A 24,186-nucleotide genomic window follows, 5' to 3' on the forward strand; every position below is an offset into this window, starting at 1 on the left:
CCATGCTTTTTATAAAACTACTTTTCTCTTTTAAAAGAAAATATTAAATAAGTGGCTTCCATATTTAACCATTTCTCTTTTCCAACTGTAGAATTCTAAATATATTTTAATGCTCAGCTTTGAAAAAAGAAGCAAGAGCATGCATGCGCGTATGGGAATGCTGGCAGCTACACATAGTGTCTTGATCATAAAATACACTTAGCCTGGTCGTAGCATAGCCTGAAGGCAAATAACTGCTTTTGACTTTAGAAGGACTCTCTTATATTGTAACTATTTAAATTATAAGGTCTAAATATTCACAGATAAAATAAATTCCCATTGTAGCTATTTACTTTAATTAAATTCAGTTCACTGAATTCCAATATCGTAATTTGTTTAAGCTAACAGGTTAATATTTTTGTTATGCTTTCATGCAATTTCAAAATGTATACAAATAAGACATTAGTTATAATCTAAATTAACTATATACTTTCTTAAAAAGTAGGTGATCAGAATGTTGATCATTTGAATATTATTGGTAATAATATCATTTGAAGAATATCAGAGTATTCTTTAAATTCTATAATTGACAAAATAAAAGTTTAGTACTTAAAGGAATAAGAACCTGCCAAGTATAATTTTGAATGATTGTCTCTTTAAGTATTTTTTCATAGCTTTTTAATAGTGTTTATTAACTAGCTAACAACTCATCTAAGTGTTGTCTTTTAAAGTGTAATTATTTATGATGACATTATTCCCTGTCATCATAAATGTCTGTAAGATAGGTTCCAATTAAAAGCTTTACTTACCTCTTTTGTGCCAGTTCACCAACTTATTCTTAAATCTGGTTCACTAGATTTTTATGCAAGTCCTATTTTCATGATCAGACCTGCTCTAGTCATCTTGAATAGTTCAGTTCCATCACAGTTAAAATTTTTTAGATTATATACGATGAACCCTGATTTTGTTTACACACTAGGGAGAGCCTGTACCTAAGCAAAATGAGGAGTGGCCCTCCCCAGATTCTTTCCCCTGCATCCTGTAAAAGAACTGCTGGGGAGAGACATTGGGGAAAATGGTTAAAATCAGAAACTATTTCTGGGGACTACCTAGTAAGTGGAGGAAAATTCTATACTAAAAAAGTCAAAGAAAAAAATGAGACCATCACAGAGTTTGACGAAATTACCCTTCCAAAGATTTTCAAATTACCACTCCAACAGAAATCTGAGAATCAGACCCAATTAAATATTCCAATAATAAATTAATAGTGGGAATGTTATTTTGTTCAAGAAGCAAAATAACCAGTTTTTTTTCCCTAAAAGTTCTAAGAAATTTCTGCATGCTTTTATAGCAGTCTGCTTTAATAAACGTAGTATTATTGGGTATTGGTTTATGAAACTGCTTTTGATACTTCTACACATTTCTTTTAATAAATATAAGCAGTTTCCAGCTAAGCCTTTTCAAGAACAAATGAAATAAAGTTCCCATAAATTTTCTTTAAAATGTAACATCCTATAGGATCTGCTTCAGTATCATCTATAAGTTTAACCAAGGGCACTGATGATGCACCCATCCCCCCTCCTGTTCCTCCACGAAGACGACCGGAATCTGCCCCTGCGGAATCTTCACCATCTAAGGTAAAGTAGAAAACCTTGTTATCCAGAAATTAGAATCATTAATTACATTAGAGTCCATTGGTTATATCTAGTTTATTTCTTGGTAAGACAGGTTAACATTTCAGAGTATTTGGGCTTACTAGCCAAAGATTAAATATGGATTCAACATGTGGAATGTTTATTTCTTTTCTTCTAAAGGTAGTTTTTTTGGTATGTTTGTAAAATCCTTGTAAACCTAAAACTATGAGTATTATCCAGGAAAAAAGCAAGGTTTAGTCTATAAAGTAAGAGTAATTTAATCTCAAAGCAGTTCTTTAAAAATGTATGCACACAGGAAAAAAATAAAAAGAGGTCTGAACTTTGTGTAAAGGAACACAAGTGAGACTATCTTATTAGCATATGCTCAAAGTCACTTATCTGAGCCTTTAATAGAGGATCTGTTATATTTCTAAATGGGGGTTTCATGCAGATTCTAGATTGGAAGAGATGCAAAAGGCCGTCCAGAAAGTAGAGCACCTGGATAAGTTAACTGCAGAATTTCATGATACACTAATATAGCAAAGTTAAAACTGAAAAATAGATGAATAATTTATGCTAAATCAGAAATTATAGAACATCGCAAGATAGGCAGATAATATGCATGATAGGCAAGTAGTAGCAAACAAAATTTTGAGAACAAATTAAGGTAAAAACATAAGCAAAATTAATTTTTTTCCTATTAATTGGTAGAACTTCTCATTTAAAACACAGCAAAATTCCCTGTTCCATATGTAGTATTCTGCCAATAGCATGTTTGAAAGCTCCAACTTAATATATTCACAGTACTACATACATTATTAATAAAAGTGTTTTATTCTTTTTTCATTTGTTAGATTATGTCTAAGCACTTGGACAGTCCCCCAGCCATTCCTCCTAGGCAACCCACATCAAAAGCCTATTCACCTCGATATTCAATATCAGATCGGACCTCTGTGTCAGACCCTCCAGAAAGCCCTCCCTTGTTACCGCCACGAGAACCTGTGAGGACACCTGATGTTTTCTCAAGCTCACCACTACATCTTCAGCCTCCCCCTTTGGGCAAAAAGAGTGACCATGGCAATGCCTTCTTCCCAAACAGCCCTTCTCCTTTTACACCACCTCCTCCTCCTCAAACTCCTTCTCCTCATGGCACAAGAAGGCATCTGCCATCACCACCATTGACACAAGATGTGGACCTCCATTCCATTGCTGGACCGCCTGTTCCTCCACGACAAAGCACTTCTCAACATATCCCTAAACTTCCTCCAAAAACTTACAAAAGGGAGCACACACACCCATCCATGCACAGAGATGGACCACCACTGTTGGAGAATGCCCATTCTTCCTGAGTTTCTCTAAACTGGGATGTACAATCTCCTAGCCCCAAATCCATTGCTGGCAATGGATGCACTGAAGGTGCCAGCACTGAGGAGTTAAAATGAGAACTCCAAACACTAATGACTCTACTTCAAGATGCAGTATAAGACAATAAATTTTAACCTAGACATAATTATAAAATGAAATGATATTCCAGTTTAGAATATGGAAGGACCGATTGAGAGGAATTGGACAATTGATTGCACCTGAAAACTGAGTGAAGGGACTTTTCCTGGCATGAGTCCTCACTTTGTGATCTTTACCATTAAAGGAATGGAAAAAACAGTCTAGTGTCCAGCAGGCCCACAAGATGACAGTTTTTGTAATTCAAAATATTATGCACTTTTAAAAAAAAAATCTTAAACAGGGATCTTACTATCCTCCTTTGTTTTTCTTTGCTTTACTATTCTACTTTAGAATATTTTCTTAAAAAATCATTCAAAGGACTGTGAGGAAAGGCTGTGGTACCTGACCTTGTTGAAATCAAGGCCCAGCACTGTACTACAGTCCTGTTTACAGATTATTACAGTGAAATGAATGGGTACCGAGGCTTCACCAAAGAGGTACTTTTTTGTTGTTGTTGTTGTTTTAAGAATAATTATTCCAATTATAAGAACATTCCCCACTTCTCCCCAGCACACACACACACACAACGTGGTGGTGGTGTTGCCTTCAAACAAGAGAAGTTTTGTCATTAACATGACAGAAGAACTTTAAAAAAAATGTAACTGTCAAGAATACTATTTACAGTTAGAAGACTGTTAATCTATGCTAGATTGTCATTTTCTCCCCTGTCCCCCACAAAAGTTTACTGGTAATCCATTTCCTGGCTCGTGGCTGACCCTCTAATTGTAACTGTGGAAATGCAGGCACTCAATGTGAAATGGAGCACTTGCTGGGCATCACTGACACCATTCATGTTTTACTAATAGTTGAGTAATCAGCATACCTAGAATTATCTTGCATTGCCTAAATCGTGTGTATATAGTGAATGTTATATAATATACCTGGCAGGTCTGTTTTAATTTAATTGAATAAAGATACAAATACTTTGTTTGGCTGGCATATATTAAATTATTATATGGAAAAATGGTCGATTCTTATTTCTTTCAGTTGAAACACACACACACACACACAAACACTAAGCATAAAAGCAAGTATTGTGGTACGTCTTGGTTTCTAGTTCTGGATATATGTATTGATCTTAAGGAATTACCTAAAGTTGCAGTTTGGCATGTAGGAAAATATTTGGTTAGAATAGAATGGGTATCTTAAGCAGAATTTGGTAGGTTTTTTAATTTCCTAAATAACATGTATACAGTTTGTTAAGGTTTATATTAAACATTCTGCCTTGCTTGAGGTCTTCTGCTTTATCAGAACTATTCATAATAGAACACCTACCCGCATCATTAATATGGATTATTCATTAAGCATATGTACTGCTCTTCTGAGTCCAATACTTGACTGAAATGCATGCAACTGTTTGAAGAGAAAAAGTTTTTATTAATCTCCACTATAATGTCTATGAGATGTGCAGTATTCCATCCTTAGAGTCATTGGTTCATCAGTATCTGCATGTGTCCTCTGAATAATAAAGCAGCATTTCAGCAGTTCTGTTAACCATACCATTAAGAAGTGCTATACCCCAGTGGAAATCTAATACTTAAATAATTTCCTGTGATATTTATTATAGCATTAAATGTACATCATGATAGTACAGTATATAGTCCTTTAAGACCAGAAAGTATGTTAATTGCATCACCATTAAGCAGTCCATCCAGTCATGTCCTTTCTTATTTATTTGTTAGATTGAATTTTTTTGGTTAATATCTGTACCATTTCCATTATGGTAGCCATTTTTCTCTTTGCAAAATGTTTTCTCTTTTAAATGTCTTAAAAATTAATTTCATATTCCTTCTTCGATGCAAAGTGTCCATAAACCATTCATTCAACAAATATTTATCTAAGCCTACTTACTAGTGCTGCTATAATTAACTGTGATACACATTCCAGAATCTCATATGAGTTTTTATTGGGCCAGCCTAATTGTTCTTAGGATTTCCCTTTTTTTGGCTTATTGATCATTTCTCTTTTTAATTATCCTACCTGTATTCCAAATGAGAACCTGAGAAAAGTCATATTGGAACCCATACATATCTCTCTGGCTAGTGTGTTAACCTCCAATAACATGAATGACCCCTTTTGACCTGCCTGATCCTAAAAAAGAAAAAACTCAGATTTGACGTTCTAATCATATTTCTCCCCACAGGAGACCACTTCACTGTGCAACAGTTTTATATGCATTGTGGATAGAGGATATTTTTATTCTGAAGTGTGACATTTGAGTAAAAATATTTTCTGCAGTGGTAACTGATTAGAAAAATTCAAATTGGATGCTCTTAGGTGTACATGAGAAAACTGTATCCTCACCTTCTTATGTGAAACATTAACTAGCTGACAAATTTATCCTTAGTAATAACTAAAACATACTTAATCAGGGACAAGAAGTGGCAGAAGAAGATAATGCATCATCATAAAATTCTGCTTTTTAAAATGCAGGACATTACAAGGCAGTCAATGCAGCATGACATTTTGTTAACCACATTCCCAAAGTGTGGAAGATTTCTTTTAGAAGTAGAAATATTCCTAAATGTTTCATTATTTTGGGATCACAAAATGAAGGGAATATATCAAGGCTGAATTTACTTAGTAGGCTCATGACCAGTAGAAAGGGAAGCATCTCACACCTAAGCACAGGAATGAATTAGAAGTATATCCTTCTAAATTTATTGAAAGACAAGTTATTTATTCTTCCCCATTCTCAAAATGTATTTTAAGACTACAAATGATCAGGAAATGTACAAACATTGAAAATTTGTTTAATTTTAAAAGTTTGCTTAATTAAAGGCTGTCAGGCATCAAATAATGTGTTTAGTAGGTTATTATTCTCTTAACAACTCAAAGATGTTTTAATGGCTCTGAGTTGAGCAAAGAGCAAAGCCACATTAACACAATTAAATGAGAAGTACTATTTCACTTGCGGGCTATATTATGGTTCTGAGTTCTTCCTTCATGTTGTTTTCTTCTTAAGCCAAAATTACCTTATACAAACCAAAAATTAATTCATATTATGAACGTGATCTTGTCATAATTCTCAAGTCTAGCTTCAATCTTTTATTTCATTTTTTTAATATGACAGCTTAAATTGATTTTTTTAGTGCCTCAGCAAAACAAATGAGAGAGTTGTCCCAATTTATTACTGTTGTACATATTGAAAACCTTTCTTTCCTTCAGATTCAGAAACAATTTAATCATTTATTTCTTGGTATTCTGCTGCTGTGGATAGGTTTACTTACTCTTTTTAACTATATTGTGTGACTTGTGCAAGTGTGTAGGTCCTGTTGTATTGCACATTAATCTTTACCAGTAAAAACACATCGAAGGTTCATATCAATTTGGCTGAGAATTATGCAGTAAAATTATAAGGGAAAGTGATGACTTTATTCAATGTTTTCTCTTTTGAAACATCTCATTACCAACTTTTAAAATCATTTCCTAATCCTTTATACATGAGCCAGTTGAAATATGCTGAGCTCCAGTTAAGAAGCATGAAGTCTACATGACAGATCTAAACAACAGAAGCACTTGTAACTTCTTTTGTAAATTTCATGCCTTATTTTCCATTTTTGACACCGTAAAGTGCATTTTTTGTCAACTGTGAGCAAATTTCCCTTTTGCCTTTAATGAAAATAGTGCATTAAGTAGCCAGTTGCTGCAGAATTATAAAGCAAGTTAGCTATAAGTGGGTCACGTTGGACTACCACTCAAAGAATCAAGATGCGAAAGAGATGGAAGTTACATGTGGTGTGGCTTAGAGACAGCGCACCTGTGCCAGATGCATGCCACTTTCAGTAGCTGCCAAATGTGCCTTTAATTAAGAACATCTCTAATTTTTTTCTTCAGATCAAGTCAGCATTGGGGGTGGGATTAGGGCAGGGGTCTTTGGGGTACAAATATCTGGTGAAACCACCAGAGACTTTGTTTGTCAAAGTGACATGTATAATTTTAGTTGAGATGTGTCTGTGTATATATATATGTGTATTTGCCTTTGTTTAGTAGCACGGTTATTTGCTAAAATGTCAAAAATGCTCTGTCAGTCTTACTATGATGTAAGAACAAAGTGTGGTCTATACATCTAATATGGCCTTTGTACCTAACTATGTTCGTAGGTAATCTTTGTACTCTTGTGTGCAGCAGTATTTGGTTTGCGTTTAAAGTGAAAACAATGGCTGTTATTTTTCTGGCATTACTAAGATAAACCGAAAAAAATAATAAAGAAAAATGCCTTACATAGCCCACAAGTGTATTATTTTTGCACATATTTATTTTAGAGGGCAGAATTTTTGAAGTCATTAGTGATGGTTATTTAACTTATACTTTACATATAGATATATTTTGTATTTTATCATGATCTATCTTTGGGGACATTTTTAGGTTCCATATTTTCTTCTGTGTCAAATCCTATGATTGTAGTGAGTGGGAGGGCTTTGGGATGGAAATTAGTAAAGTGACCTTGGTATACCTGGGCGAAGTTTCACAGGGCTGAGGCAATTGTACTCCTAAAAGAAATTTTAAGCTAGCACAGTTCCCTGACAGGCACCTTTAGCTGAGATCTGGAATGAAGCAGCCTGACTTCTCAGAATTCTTTCTAAGTTTGGCATGAAAAGATAGGTTTGAGGTTTTAACTAAAAAATTTTGCAAATATGAGATCATTCAAGGTGGACTATATAATGTAAAAAAAAATTAATGAATTCTTAGAGATCCAGTCTACTTATTTAAAAATTGGGGTAGGTGTGCCCTGGTGAAGTGATCATGTAGCAGTTAAGTGTTTGAGATCATTTGACTTGATGTTGGTTCCTGGTATTTGGAACCAACCAAATTGGTTTTTCAGGAATACCTAAAATTAATTATTTTTTTTCCTGGTTTAAAGACACAAAATCATTGATTTTAACAGATTCACTTGGCTGACCACACTGTGAACTTAAGGCATGTACTGAGTATATTCTAGGTATTCAATATAATAGCCTTAGGCAAATAGGGTTAGCATTAATATTAGTCAAGTTAGATTCTGAATTTGCTCCTAAAATGCTACTTTTGAGCTTTAATTGGGTGATTTGCTTCATGAGAGTTCAATTCCAAAAAAAATCCATTTTACAGCTGTTCTAACATTTTAGCTTGATCCTTATTGGGGGCAAGAAAAATAAGAATATTTAGAAGCTAGTTTCTCTAATAAAAAAAGGTAAGAATCAGTGTGGTGTAGAGTAAGTAGGTAACTTTAGAATCATACTAGATGACATTGTTTCCATTACTTCCTACATGAGTGACTTGGGAGAACTTATTTCATCTATTTTTTGTCAATAAGAGGAGGGGTGGGCTGGAGATGTGGTAAAGCCTTGCCTGGCATGTATGAGGCCCCAGGTTTGATTCTCAGCATCAAAAAAAAAAAAAAAAAAAAAAAAAAGGTGGGATGTGATAGACTTTTCTAGGGTTTTTATGAGGTAATACATGTAAAGCACAATGCTTTCCACATAGCAGATGCTTAACAAATAGTAACTAAAGTTATGAGAGACACATTTTTAAAAAGTTTGCCTGCTTTTAAGTAACTTTTAAGAGGTTGATGGTTTATCCTGAAGTGTCTATGATTCTGTAGCTTCCTTTGCTGTTTGTCTTTGTTTAAGTTGGTTTTGAGTGACCTTAATAAGCATTTGATAAAGGCCCATGTAACTATTCAATATTCAATAAATATTTATTGTTCCAGGTACAGTTCTGATGTTAGGAATACACCAGTGAACAAAAATCCATTTCATCATGGGATAGATAATCTAATGAGAAGATGTAGATAATAAGCATAATAAATAGGCTATTTTACATACTAGAATGTTGAAACTGCTATCAACAAGAAGAAGGAGGAATAAGGTGACTGGAAATGTAGGAGACAAGGAAGGTGAAATTTAAATGGGATATGGTCACAGTCCGCCTCAGAATATGACATATAAATAAAGACTTGAAGGAGGTAAGAATGAGATAAGTATCTGAGAGAAGAATATGCTAAATAACAGTGATTAGCCAGTTCAAGAGGCCAAAGGCAGGAGCATAGTTGATATATCTTGAGAAACAGGCCACTTTTGTCAAGAGAGAAATGACTATGGATGGACTAGAAGGAGGTGCCATAAGAGGTTTAAGCAGTTCCCAGTCATTTAAAGCTTTTGACTTCTGTTGAGAGAAACAGAGTCCTTACAGGGTTTGAGCAAAAGAGTGATGTGATTTGATTTACACTCTGGCTGTTGTGTTGAGAATAATTAGACATTAAGAGTGGGAATACGGAGTTCAGATCAACAGAACATGGTTTGGACCACTGATAGCAGTGGAGGTGGTAAGAAGAGGTCAGAATCTGGATATATTTGGGAAACAGCCAGTTTGCTGATAGACTAAATGTGGGGTAAAAGAGAGACAGAACTGTCAAGGATAACTTCAAGGTTTTTGGCCAGAACAACTGGAAGGATAAAGTTATTAACTGAGGTGAGGAAGATATGGTTAAACAAAAGGGCTTGGACACATTAAGTTCAATAAATAGATCAGAAATCTTAAGTCAAGGAGGCACTTAGAGATGTTACCCTGGAGCCTGAGAAAGAGGTCTAGGCTAAAGATAAAACTGGTAGTGACTTTCATAAAGACCATATTTTGGGGGCTGGAGTTGTAGCTCAGTGGTAGAGCGCTTGCCTAGCATGTGTGAGGCACTGGGTTCGATTCTCAGCACCACATACAAATAAGTAAATAAAGGTCCATCAACAACTAAAAAAATCTTTTAAAGACCATATTTTAAAGCCAGCAGATTGGATAAGATCACAAAGCAAGATAGAATAAACTGGCAAAGGAAGAGTGCTAAGCAAAAGAGAGCTCTGGGACACTCTTACATCAAAAGGGGAAGGGGAAGCAGCAAATAGACCGAGAAGGAACTACCAGAGAAGGAAGATGAAAACCAGGAGTATATTGTCTTAAGGGTCTAATAAAGAAATTACTTCAGAAGGAAGAAGTGATCAAATGCTACTTGTTAAGGAAAGTAAAATGACTGAGGATGGATAGTGTTTAGCCACGTGGAGATGTCAGTGATCTTGATACAAGGAGCTGGCAAATGGTATGGGCAAAAGCCTGGGCCTAGCGAGTTCAACAAACAGAGCAAGAGCTCAACTGAAGTAGCTGCTGCTTCCAAGTTTTACAATAAAGGGAAACAGAGAACCAGGGTGAAGCTAGAACAGTCAAGAGAGAACAGGCTTGTATGCAAATGTGTCTGCCCCAGGTAGAGAGAAAAACGTGATAATGAGGCAAGGAAATGAGATCTAGTGTTAAGTGGAAACAACCCACTCAGAAGCATTGATGGTAGGTACCCTCCAACAGTCCAGTCCTTTACATAGATCCTAAGGTCTTCTGATGGATAGGTGTATGTACATCTGAAAGAAACAACACATTGTTTTCTTGCCAAGAATTAAGAGCGTTTAATGTTACTATGTCTGAAGGGAATGAGGACAAGATGATAAAAAAAAAATCTATTTTACAGATAAGGAACAGTTTAGATGACTTAAAGATTATGAACTAAGCTCTTGGAAAACATATTATGTGGTTTGGGGATTAAAATATTGACTATTTTAGCCAGGTGCAGTGGCACATGCCTGTAATCTCAGAGGCTCGGGAGGCTGAGGCAGGAGAATCAAGAGCTGAAAGCCAACCTTGGCAATGATCAGGTACTAAGCAACTCAGTGAGACCCTACCTCTAAATAAAATACAAAATAGGGCTAGGGATGTGGCTCAGTGGTTGAGTGCCGCGAGTTCAATCCCTGGTACAAAAAAAAAAAAATTTTTTTTTCTTTTTTTTTACTATGTCTAACAACATCTCCAAAAGGTATTTTTAGCATTACTTAAATTCATATCTTTGTTCTATATTTTCAAAACATGACACATCGATTTCAATTTTTTCCCCTTAAAACATATAGGTCTCCATCAGTTTTCTCTACCTAATTTTAACCCATGTCCCTTTTTCTACCTCCCCTCTCCTTTTCTTTCAGTCCCTCCCCCACCATGTGAGACTCGCTGGCCTATATGCCATAAATACTAAGATGCCTAGTGGCCAAGAGTGCTGCATTCACATCTTTAAATCATCTTTCAGAATATGAGAATTCCAACTGTCCTGAAAGCATTGTTTTTATGCTCAGGAGGGAAGTTATTAATGGTGATGGTTTCAAGAAAAAGTTTAGTCTGAAAACTAGACAATTTTATTATACAATTTAATGTAAGACATTTGTCATTTTTAAGTACATGCAATCAATTCTCTGTAAAATGCAACTTTACCACTTCATAAAATATACTCACCATGTGTATATATGTATATTTTTAATAAAAATTTTGCTGTATATGATGTTGAAGGTTACAGCTGATAAAAATACAAAAATACTCACTTGGGTTTCAACAATTAGTTTTTTGTACCTCAAGTCTAACCAACCACCTGTCCTGAAATTTGCATACTAGATCATTCAATTTGCTGGTCTAAGAGGTAGTGGCTCTAAAATTTCAGTGGACCAAAGAAAATAACATGAGTTCATTTAAAATGCAGATTCCTGAGGCTGAGACTGTAACTTAGTAGTGGAGCGCTTGCCTAGTGTTGATGAAGCCCTGGGTTTGATTCCCAGCATCACAAAAAAGAAATAAACTGCAGATTCCTGGACCCCGTCCTCAAATATCCCTAATAAAATGGGACTGAAATAGTGCCCAGGAATCTGTAGTTTTACAAGTGCCCTCATGGAGAAGGTGACATATGAGTAAAGACTTGAAGGAGGTGAGGGGATGAGACATGGGGTGTGAAAGAAAATGCCATCCAAAGTGCTTCCCTGACATTCTAGTTTCAAGTCTTAGGTTACTTTAAACTGTTAAATACAGAATAGCCCACTGGAGCGAACCTTAGAGCACACAAATCCATGGTTCTCAAAGGTTCTAATTCTGAAGTCGGAGAAACAAGACTGTCTTGCTTAGACTTGTATGTAGATCCTGCAAGGTTACAGAACAGACCTGCTGTAACTCCCTAGCCTGTGCAAGAACCTCCATCTTTTGGTGGAGTGCTTCTTTCTATTCATCAACCCAAACACTTCCCAAAGACATCTGTGGTCTCATGTGTAAACTGCATTTCTCCAGAGGACTGGAGATCACAGATTAACAACTGTTCAACTCCCACACTGACTTTCATCCCTAATACCATATTACATTACATATCATTACTATCACAAGCATCCTGTCTCTGTCAATGTATAGTACTACCTAGAAAGATTACAAAATAAGTCAGGACAACAAAAAATAGCAAACTCTTTCTTTTAATTGGAGAGATGTTTTCTAATGCTAGGTATTATGAAAATGGTAGCAGAACTTTTAACTGCTTCTGAAGACAACTGTTATTTTCTTTGTGACTTTTTTCCTTTAAAAAAGTGAAAGGCCAAAGATAAAGAATACCCCTTGAGGCTCTTTGTGAAATCAAGAGTAGTAATTATATTCTATATCCCTCTACCTATTATAGCACCACCATGAAAATTGGCATCAATCATTTATTGAGCACCTACTATGTACATTTCTAGCAATGGAGGAGAATAAAAAAAAAAAAGATATGGCATAGTCCCTTGAGAGGACTTGCATTCTTAATGGGAAGATAATACAAATACATCAAAAGATAAACTAGTCATACCAAATAGGTCACAAAAAGATGATGGGGCTTAAATTGGATCTTAAGATTAACAGAGAAGCAGCAGCTAGAGAAAAGGTATGAAGCAAGAGTGAGCCTGGGCAAGGTACATGGTTCACTGGCAAACAACAGAAATCCAGTTCAATTAAGATAAGTTAGTGCATCCAGAACTGCAAAGTATGAAATGACAATGAGAAAGAAAACTAGCAGTCATACTATAGAAGGACAACTTTAAATGTCAAGTCAAGGAATTTAGTTGATAATACAAAGAACAGTTGAAGAGTTTCATATTGAGCAGTATTTCAGAATATTAGTGTGTTAGAAACATGTAGGAAATAGGGGTAGAATGCTTCCAGGCAGTTAGAAAGGTACCCCCAAAATTCAGATTTCAGGAGACAGAGACCCAGAATAGCATAATTATTATTAGTTTCATTGGTTGAGTTGTGTTATAAATGTAACATCAAGATATTTCAGAGGATGTTATCAAATGAAATTTGAGATGGGTGTGATTTTTAAAAAAATCTTCCTAGTAACTAAAAATTTTGATGAAAAACAGGATATAAAAGGGAAAGGAATTTCTTCACTGTTAATTACATTTTATTTAAGGGGTTATGACTTCTGTTTTCATGTCCAGTTGATCTGGCATTGTGCTTTTCAAAGCACTGCCTCAAAACAACTTTGGCCTGATAATTTCAAATTAATCCATTAATTTCTTTTTTTCTTTGGCAGTGCTGGGGATCAAACCCAGGGCCTCACACATGTTAGGCAAGTGCTCCAGCCCTTTTTCATTTAGACAAGAACTCACTAAGTTGCTCAGACTGGGCTTGAACTTGATATCTTCCTGCCTCAATCTCCCAAGTATTTAGAATGACAGATGTGCACCTCGGTGACCAGGTTGACTTAAATGTAATATTGCGAACTCCAAAAACTTGGCAGTGATTCTTAACATGATCCAGAAACCTATTGTTCAAACTACTATGTTCCTAATTGTCAGAGAAGAAAAGCTGTAACACTTAGAAATGAAACATGCCCTATTTTATCAAACAGTGCATTCATAGAGGAAAAGGGTCTGAAGAAGTCAGTTTCTTCTTAGAGTACTAAGATTTTGAATGTACAGAAGTCAAATACTCCTAATTTTTATAGGTAAGTGACTAGAAATGGAGACAAATTTTTAAACCTATTTTTTTTTTTATTATCAGTGGGATATTTGAGGCATATCAAGGACACTGACCATTTGGGACATTGCATTATGATTCCTTTATCTGAGCTATAAGAACTTTATTTCTTTACAACTTCTGGAACAAGTTAGGTACTGCATCCCTAAGTTTTCATTATGACCTGGTATTTGTAGTAACCACTATGTGTGTACTGTTAAAGTCCTGTTGCCACCTTCTGTCTAGACTGAAGAAGGTCTTTTTTAAATGCTTTTTTCCTAATCCATCTGGTCATGAGAGTGTGTGACACTTAGGATTGCAGGTGGATCTGGAATACTGAGTACTCAACAGTGCAAAGACTCTTTACTATTCCCATCCTCAATACAATCCATACGAGGGGAAAATGTGGGGCTTTTATTTTTTTTGTTCCCCAGCTACTCATTGTGTTTAAGGAAATCATTATTCCCATTACTGTTTTCCATTACCACCAAACAAGTTTGGAGAGCAGTGTGTCTTTAAGTTTTGAACTTCTTGTATCGTGGTTTAAGCACAAATTCTTCATAACTCAGATTTGCAACATGTAAAATACAGTTCTGTTAATTAATCTACTTTGCCTTAAGAGATGTTACCTATTGCCTTGGGAGTTCTGAAAACATATGGCAAGACACAATTGGCCCCTAACAGTGTATATTAGTCTAAGCACCCTGGGATGAATTAATAAGCTAAATGCCTAGGAAACACAAAATTCACATCCCTGTTAAATATGAACATGCTCAATGTTATACTTGGGGAAAGACTTCAAGGTGCAAGGTTTTGTTCTTACAAACATTTATTTTCCTCCAAATTGATTGTGTTTTTCTTTAATGATATGAAGTCTTCGTTTCCCTTTTTCCAAGTATTCAGATTCAAAAAGTCAGGTCTTAACCATACACTAATCTTCATCTCTTCAGTGTCTTGTATGTTGATTTAATTTCATATGGAAATATTTATATTAGTTTTCCTCAGGGATTTATACATTGATATATATATATATATATATATGTATATATATTCCTACACAGATATATACAAGCTTTTTATCCTCATCTTACCACTTGACAATACAACTTTAAATATGTTTTACACAGCTGTTCCTTGGTCAAGGTCATTTGCAAGAGCAAGTCGGTTTCTGAAGAAATCTTGTTTGGTGGGTGAAGGATCCATTGAGGGATTCTCATTAGTTTTTTCCCTGTATTCTGATCCACTGGACCTAAAATCTCAGCACACAGATAAAGTACAGGTTGATTTGGTTTTAATCGTTTTCAAATATTGTATCTATCCAAATTGTTTTGCATTTGTAAAACAATTGTCTCCTAGATCTGGAATAATTTTTACTCCACTGAATTTCAAGACTTAGGATATGTGATCTGAAATTTGCAGCAAACATAAAAAAGAGAATATCTTTCTAATGCTTTAGGGGACGATTGTGACAACTGTACATGTCCGTGTAGATACCATGTAATAACATTATAATAGGGTAATAAAAGCTCAGAGAATTGAAAAAAATCCTATTTTTGATTCAACGAAGGAACTACTCCACAAATTACCAAGCCCTTTAAATTAAAATCGACAGAACTCATTGTTCTCAACCAAGGTTATCAAGGGCCTTTACTGAGTCTAGGCATTACATTACAAACTCTTGCTTTTGCTGCTTTTCATTTTTAAATGAAAGATTTATTGAAGCCAACCACACATATATGCTACATTTGGTAGAATCCAGAAATCAGTACAGTAATCAAATTGAGGAAATACTATAATCTCAACCACCACAAAGGAGACCAAGGCCAATCAATAGTCAACAACTCAAATCAGTCCATTTGAGTCCCCAGTCGAGGGTGCATTCTTCCTTTATCTTGGGTAAGCCAGTTGGGTAATCCATTCCAGCTCTGTACCTTCTCCAGTTTGTTCATGTCAGAAGTCCCTGCAGGGAGGAGGCTTTCTGGAAATAACCTCTGATAAGCTAGACTGGGGCCCTCTCACTAGCTCAAACTCTGATGGGTGAAACTAGCCTAGTACCAAAGAGCTAATATGGAAGACCTTAGGTAGGATGTATGAAAGGGATGCTAGACATGAAGTTCTTTGTGCAAAGTGCCTACACGACTGAACAAGTTCCCACCGGCTGATGCTCAGTCAGGTTGCTTCCACCATCCACTAAGAAGGACAACTGGCCTCCAAGTTCTTTCACTGTCATTGGTATGCTATTGTTGGGTCCTTATTGTTGTCATTAGGTAAGTTAATTAAGACTCTTTTTCCTGAATTAACTGGGTAGGACTCTAATATCCCTTTACATTATTCAAGGAAAGAAGCTGGATTGACACAGACTAAAATCCTGATGCCTGGAAACCTGATGACTAACTAGATATTTTCACTTTTCACCTCAATATTTGTTATCATTGATGAAGCCACAGCTGCTTTTACTTCTGATTGGTAAGGAACACTTTTCCACTGTATCCCAGCAAAGAGAGGAAAAACTATTCTATCTCTCAATTCCAGTACATCTGGATGCTCATCAAATAAAATGATATCTTATTGGGTGAAGTTCTCTTTTTCAGGCACCCTTGAACTCTCCCATGAAACAAACTTCACGTGCCCCTCCCTAAAACTATAGGCCTTTTTCTATCAGAACTGCCTACGTCCAGTTCAAATCATCCCTGATTAGTACAGTCATGTCCAAATGTTAGGAAAATATGTTTTTAACCATTTCATTCTTTCCCTTTATCTTCTGTTGTTTAGAACACTAGAAATGCAGATTTGAATTGGGCTGCCGTTTCTTTTTTTTGGATACCAGGGTTTGAACCCAGGGGCATTAACCACTGAGCTACAATCCCAGCCCTTTTAAAAATTTTTATTTAGAGACAGGGTCTCACTAAGTTGCTTAGGGCCTCACTAAATTGTTGGGGCTGGTTTTGAACTTTTGATCCTCCTGCCTAGGCCTCCTGAGCCACTAGGATTATAGGCAGGTGTGTGCTACTGATTCTTCTGAATTGTTCCCCACCCCCATCACACTTCTCAGCAGAAAGTCATTAATCAAAACATAATCTTCACCTCACATTTCCCCTCTTAATCTACATCTGATCTCTCCAAAACCCAACATGTCACACTTTGATGTTCCAACATGCAACTGTTTAGTGTTTACCTGGAAATGGGAAAGCTCTGATGTCACCACCAGCCCCAAGGACCACAGAAATCTTCACCAGTTGAGTTCCCATTTCTGAAACAAATGCCAAAATCGCCCTGTCTAGTTTTTAAAGTCCACAAACTCAGCTTAGTTTTTTTTTTTTTTTCTTTTTTAACTGCTCTTCTCACAAATTATACCTTCCCTGGGTCTCCAGTACCCGAATGTCTCTACCTTTCTTGATATTAACTAAAGGCTAACTTACTAATCGTTTTCAAAATGTGATATTCTAATGTAGCCATGACTAGAAGCTTATTTTCATCTTTTTTAATGATAATTTTAACTGCCCTCTTTATGATGCTTAACATGTGCTATAAGAACACCTGCACTCTTCCAGAGGTGTCACTATTAGCCTCTGAAGTAATGTATGCCTAAATTACTAGGAAATAACCTTCAGAATCTAGGAGGGAGAGTTAGCATATCTGCTTTTATTTTCTTTCTCTGTAAACACAGAAATGGCTTTTGAGCTTCTGGAGCCATCGTGGCTGACTGCAGAACAAATCTGAGCAAACACTTGCTGGGGAAGGGAACAATGGCTTCCAACACATTCTGACACATAGCCATTCAAGCATTTGGTGGAAAGAGGGAAAAAGAATAGAGTTGTCGGTAACTTCCATTTGAGTTATAGAGACAAAATCACAGTCAGGTAGATCAACAAGTATAGATTTACTACAGATAAATCTGGAAAGATTATTTGGTTTGGGGAAAGGGAGAGGAGTATATCCTATGCCATAGAACCTCAGACTGCAGAAGAGTTGATTCTCTGATTGGAAAGTATGTTTCTTGAAAGTTTTGGGAGACGTGTGTATGGAGAAGGATGCAGGGGTACTGGAGGGGGAGCACCTATCCTTTTGGACATATCAGTCAGCCCTGGTAATCAAGAGGGTATCAGATGAGCATTCGTGTAACCAGTTGTTGTTTTCCCCACTGTGCAACCCTCTTTAGTGCCAACAGACTACAGGCACAGAGGGCAGGCAATGGTTCAGGGCACAATTTGCTCTGGCATGGGATGTTATGAAAGTAATGAATATTTCTGAATATGTACTAAACATCAATAGTACTTAGTAACTTGGAGCTAGATTACCCTTATATTGAACTCTAAGTTCCTAATGGGCAGGAACTATTTCATTTACTTCTTTTGTGCTGGACAGAACCTAGTATACAGAAGACCCTTAACTTAATGATTGATTTCAAATGACCTATTGAAAAACATTTATAATCAGGGTTAAGTAGTACCAAATGTCTATCCCTTCAACCATCCCCTTCAATTTTAAAGTTATATAGGAAGTGAAATGGGATATGAGAACCCTGAAGTGATTAGGAATGGGGAGGGACTTGAGGTAAGCTTTAAGGAGATAGAGAAGAAAGTGAGGATAAAATGACAAATTGACTCTGGCAGTCCTGATTTCTGTTACATGGTCTGTTCCACAGCCGAGGCTGAGCAAATATAAAAACAGTTGAAAAGATGCCAAAAGAAAAGAATTCACTGATATTCAGATATATGGGACCTATAGAAATTCTCTCTCAGTGTATGATTAAGAAAATAGAGGACTGGGGGTGTAACTCAGTGACAGAGCATGCATAAGGCCCCAGATTTGATCCCCAGTACTGGGTAGGGGGTGGGGAGAAATAAAGAGAGGGAAAAAATAGATTTTGATGTGACTGGTGGAAGGAAAGTGATGACTCTGAAGCATGTAAGTTACAAAGTACTAAAAAGAAAGAGAATGGGTGAGGATATAGAATTAATCATTTGGATGCCATATTCTTGATCTTCCATTTTCCCACCCACATTTGAAGATAGAAAGTTCCATCTACATTTTTTACCCCTGAACTGTCTTACTCCCAACCAAGAATACTTGTTTACCCAACTGCAAGATTTACATATAAAGATGAAGTATCATTTGCCTCAGCCTTCACAATAAGCTAGGTGTAAGTCTTTGACAGTCTTCATTTAGATCCTTCTAGAAGGGATAGTTTTCCTTCCATCCTGCTAGAGGCAGGGGAATAAGTGTTCAGTTCAGCATCAGCCTTTCACATTAGGCTTCTAAGACTCTTTGTTTAAAAATGTTTAAAGTCACTTAACATTTTCAAACTTTAAGATATGCAGACTTTATTCTGATCAATTCTGGACAGCTTTCAGGGACATGTAACCTGATATCTACCCAGGATAAATATGCCTGAGATGGAAACAACCAAAGGGTCATCCTTGTCCCCAATTATCGTGGGCATTTTTCAAGATATTTTTTTATGATGTCAACTTGACTTCCCCTTTTGAATCCTTGTGGGTATGAGCCTCAGAGGGAAGAGAACCCTTTCTCAGGTTTTCTGTTGCATCTGGCTCCATGCCTAGCTTCATCCCGAAGCAGCATTCTGGGTGTGTGGGGCCACCAGCCAAACAAGCCCCTATGGAACAAAAAGTGTGTCAGTGTAGACAGGAATGAGATTCCAGAGGGCTATAGGGGAAGAAGGCAATGAGCCCCAGACATGACACAGGCAGCTTTACTGGCCCTGGCCCATGTGGACCCGGGAGGCCAAACTCTGGAGTGCTTCCAGTACCCAGGTTTAGCTACCTTCTTAAGGTCACTGGGCTTGCTGCCATTCTGACTTCCTGACACATAAGTGGAGAGTGGGCTGAATGTGTCTTCCTGGTTCCTTTCCTGTACCTGTCCACATGCTTGACTTAACAAGTTCCTATGCAATTGGCTGGGACCATGTCATTCAAGATCCTATACAAATGTCTGGAATAATGCAGGCATAGAAGATGCTGTGTTCTCATCTGAGTTAAAAGGCACTAGCCCTCCTGTGCTATGCTGGAGCCTCCTTGCCCTTTCTTTCTGTAGTATGATATTTTAGCATGGTCCATAATGAGCATTCCATGGTTCTTGAATGAAAATACTTAAGAGAAGCTACTTAAGCTGCTTCTCTATCCTATGCCAGGTCCCCAAAGCACCCACTGTGGCACCCTAAGCACAAAGCCATGCAAGCATCACCTGATGGTGCTGACTGTTCTAGGCCAGAGCTACCAAGCCAGTAAAGCCTGCCAGAAGTGTTATCTGTGTGACTCCACCTTTACTTCCTCTCAGATAGCACTCAAGATTTAAATACAAAGAATACCTCCAGTATGTTGACAGTAACATGACTGATACAGGCTGATCTATGAGAAAGGAAAAGAGGGCTAAGGGAATATACTGGCTCATATCTAAAGAGAGTCCCAAAAAACTGCAAGAGGACTAAAAGCAATTAACGAACATGAGTTTGGAGCGCCCACGGTAAGTTCTTAGCATCATATAAAGGTCTATCGGGGAGGGGCTACATAAAGACAAAACCTGGCCTTCTACATGATGGGTATTTAAAATTAAAGTTTTAAAATTAGAATTATAAGTTCAAGGCCACATTCATTTCTTGTTTCAAGTGACAAAAAGATACGATTATGCAGACTGAGCTACAACAAAGTCAAACATAGATAAAGCAAATCTCCAGACTAGAAAGGACTCTGGTGATTTCCTGAGCAATCTCCCACCCAGTGCAGGGATCCCTTTCATAGCATCCCTGACCGTCACCCTGTTTCTTCTTAAGAGAACCCACTCTCTCATGAGATCACCAGCTCCAGTTCCAGGCATGTGCATTTTAGGGAGCTCTTCTTCTGATCCATTGCTGCTATTCCTCTGGATACAAAGAGGACAAGTCCACTCCCTCTGTCTCATGTTACGGGAAGAGCATATTTTTATAATTCTCTGATAAACAGGAATTTGTAATGGAACCAGTGGTGGATCTATTTCTCATTGTTTTCCAATAGACAGTACCCAGTTAATATAAATGATAGTGAGCAAAAAGTGACTGTTTCAGGAATACTATGGTTTGAAAAAAAAAGAAAAAGAATAGGCTCAAGCAGTGCCCTTCACAATTTCAAGTCCTTGGAAGCATTTAAGAACCTAAATTCCAAGTTCAGACTGAAAAACTATCTGCTTCTAGGTCCTCCCACCTGTTGAACTTGACAGAAGCAGATGCTAGTTCAAGAACGATCTAAGTCTATTGTCCTAGAAAGAGTATACGATTCTTAACTTTTCAACCCCTGAGTAAAGTGGCTTGAGGATCCAGCAACAGTCATACATGCATTGGGTTGCCTTAACAAAACTGAAATGGGACTGTAGGGCTGTGGTTAACTGCAGAACTGTTCTTCCACTTCCTCTTTCTTCTAGAAACAACAGGTAAAGACCAACAACCAGAGACCCACTAGTCTTAGTACCACCCTCTCCTTGTGAGAATTAAACATATCATAAAAAAAAATCCATATTCAATGTCTGTCCCCTCGTCTCCATTTAAGACCATAATCTAAATCAGTCAATAACCTCTACCTTTATGGAAAAAAAATTTTCCAGCAATTCTCCAAAGGCAACAATAACACCTCTGCTTAACTTTTTAAACAACAAAATATGAAGACTTGCTATTAAAACTGATTGCAAAAATTTCTACAAAGAGAAAATAAATAGCAGGGAGATCTCCCTAAAGGAGAGAGAAGTAGTCAGTGGCTGGACAGGCAAATCCCTCAATATTCAAATGTTAATGCTCATTTCTCCCTTATATTTATGCTGGGGTTTGGCCCTGCCTCCTAGACTGTAGCAGAGTGCTGGCCAAAACGCCTGGTGGGTAATGTTTCATACAACAAAGACCTAGAATCTCAGAAGGACCACAGTGGGAAATGCCTGTTGCCTCGTGAGGACATGGATACTTCATTAAAGAGATTTTTAACTAGAACGCCAGCCAAATCCATCCACTCAGGGAAAACACTAGCAGAAATCCCAATAAACATGTTCTAGTACCCTGGAAAACTATAGGCCCGTTAAAGCAGAAGTGTTGTGATGCCCTTAGAAAACCTCCCTACTAGTAGCATGTGTGAGGCCCTGGATTTGATACCCAGTAAAACAACAATAACAACAAAAAAAGGGGGGAAGGGAGAGAGGGAGAGAGGGGGAGAGGGGGAGAGGGGGAGAGGGGGAGAGAGGGAGAGAGAGAGAGAGAGAGAAAGGGGGAAAGAAAGAAAAAAAAAACTTTCTACAGGCCTGGAGATTCTGATGGAGTGTCCATTAGACCCAACTCCAACAGAGGATCCCACTCCCAGGGAAACCTCCTCTGCTCACTCCTCTCAGGGCATGTGACTTTGAGAACAAGAAAGAAGGAATAAAAGATAGAAGTAGCAGGAGAGAGTTGAGTATGCTTCTACTCTGGGAGATTACAATGGGAAACATCTTCACCCTGCAGAAATCATGGCGACTAGATGCAAGCACTAAGCTTGAAGTTGTGTGAGACCAGGCTACTTGATAATTATTGTTAAAACCTCGAGACTTAGCCCAAAGGGAAATGAGTTACAATGCTGTCTTGTCTAAGGCTACTCACTTCTTTTTAAAGAGCTTGCGGAAGGAGCTGCGAAAGCCCCCTTTCTGGTCTTGCCTGGGATTTTGATCGCTGAAAGATGTTTGTTCACTTTCTCTTTCTTCCTTTGGACAGAATCGGGTGGTGTCTTCTAAATGCATCTCCTGAAAACACAAAAGAGGGACTGTTTTTTTACTCTTTTCCAAAAATATCTATCCTGACTATGGGACAATTTTTTGGTTTTGTCACTTCCCTCACCTACCCCAAAAGACTACCAGTGGGTACCTAATTCCAACTAAAGCACACCTAGGCTAATGAAATCAGTAGGTGGAAAGGAGAAAATTTTCTGCTAAGTGTAGTATTTCCTACATATCAAGGTAAATAATTTAGGGTAGGAATATAACTAATGTTTTAAAAGTATAGAAAGTAAATGCTTATTCTGGCATCAACACTATCTTGCTGGAAACACAGTACTAGGCCCTTCATATCTCTGAATATATTTCTTTCTATAAAATAAGAAATTTCCTTAATTGTAATGTGAGTTTTAAGCTCATGTTTTAGGCATAAATGAGGGAAGAAGTTTTTGCAAGGTCCGACCTGTTTAGAAGTAGGATCAATTACTATCTCCAAACTGAAAATATGCCGTCAATATGGTTTTTACAATTCAGAACCCATGATATTTAGAATATAAAATAAACTAGAAATAAGGATGTATCTTTGGTGAACTCTCATTTTTTTAATGTGAAATGTGCCAACTAATAGATATGCATATGTATTTATCTGTATATAAGCTAAATATGCATATCTATTTATATTCTATATGAACAAAATATTTACCTTGAGGTAAAACTAATTTAAAATAAATCTAAAAATAGCTGAATCTTGAATAACCTTAAAAGGATCCAGGAAACCAAGGAAAAAAACACAGAGAATACCTATAAGTCACATGAACTGGATGGGTAACTGCTTGCTGATAGAGAAGCAAAGCACGAGGATGATTTTTTTTTTTTTTTCCAGGAAACATACAGGATTAACTTGGAGAACTTAAGTTGGGGTTATAGTCACAGATCTAGAAATTCTTTAAGATTCTGCTAAGATTCATAATTATGATCAACATTTTGATGGCTTGGTATAGTGTTTCTCAAAGGTGTGGTCCTGGGACTATAAGTACAGCTGAGTCCTCTATTTAAAATGTAGATTTCTGTCTTTCATGGTGGCATACACCTGAGTACCAGTTACTCAGAAGGTGGAGGCAGGAGAATTGCTTGAGGTCAGGAGTTTGAGACTGGCCTGGACAAAATAGCAAGACCCCATCTCAAAAACACCTGAGATCTATCCAACTTTCTTAACCAAAATCTCTGGAGGGAGGCCCACAAAATCCTTAAGCACACTTGCACATGAAAATCAGTGGTGTAAGGCATCTTTCTTCTCATTTTCTCTTAATGTTTACATGAACCACCTAGGTATGAATCCTAAATTGCAGTTTCTGATTCAGTAGGTCTGGCTATAAATTATGGATATAACAAATTCCCAGTTAATGCACTCACCACTGAAGATTATATTTTGAGAAATGGGCTTTTGGGGACTAAAGCCAGGCTATACAGTGCTGGCCAAAATGCCTGGTGGGTGATGTTTCACACAACAAGGACTTGGAATCTCAGGAACATAGAAGGAAATGTC

The 24,186-nt window shown here is 37.0% G+C and overlaps 2 protein-coding genes across 15 annotated transcripts in view; one reads left to right on the forward strand and one right to left on the reverse strand.

Moving 5' to 3' along the window:
- Positions 1 to 7,345, forward strand: part of Sos1 (SOS Ras/Rac guanine nucleotide exchange factor 1) — a 124,973-nt gene extending 117,628 nt beyond the window's left edge. For both annotated transcript variants that reach the window (XM_047523075.1, XM_047523076.1), the window contains 2 exons: positions 1,498 to 1,616; positions 2,468 to 7,345. In XM_047523075.1, coding sequence (XP_047379031.1) covers positions 1,498 to 1,616; positions 2,468 to 2,962 — 614 coding nt within the window. In that variant the 3' untranslated portion in view covers positions 2,963 to 7,345. The remainder of the gene's footprint in view (positions 1 to 1,497; positions 1,617 to 2,467) is intronic.
- Arhgef33 (Rho guanine nucleotide exchange factor 33) overlaps positions 1 to 24,186 on the reverse strand; it is a 116,404-nt gene that overhangs the window by 24,886 nt on the left and 67,332 nt on the right. For 3 of the 13 annotated variants that reach the window (XM_047523091.1, XM_047523090.1, XM_047523083.1), the window contains 3 exons: positions 22,531 to 22,670; positions 17,098 to 17,172; positions 15,038 to 15,171 (listed from right to left, as the gene is read on the reverse strand). In XM_047523091.1, the coding sequence (XP_047379047.1) occupies positions 17,121 to 17,172; positions 22,531 to 22,670 (192 nt within the window). In that variant the 3' untranslated portion in view covers positions 15,038 to 15,171; positions 17,098 to 17,120. Of the gene's footprint in view, positions 1 to 11,194; positions 15,179 to 15,208; positions 15,883 to 17,097; positions 17,173 to 18,972; positions 19,540 to 22,530; positions 22,671 to 24,186 lie in introns of those variants that run through there. The other 10 variants (XM_047523080.1, XM_047523077.1, XM_047523079.1 and 7 more) reach the window with 8 other exon arrangements.

Source organism: Sciurus carolinensis, chromosome 13 (assembly GCF_902686445.1).
Source record: "Sciurus carolinensis chromosome 13, mSciCar1.2, whole genome shotgun sequence".
Taxonomy (NCBI): domain Eukaryota; kingdom Metazoa; phylum Chordata; class Mammalia; order Rodentia; family Sciuridae; genus Sciurus; species Sciurus carolinensis.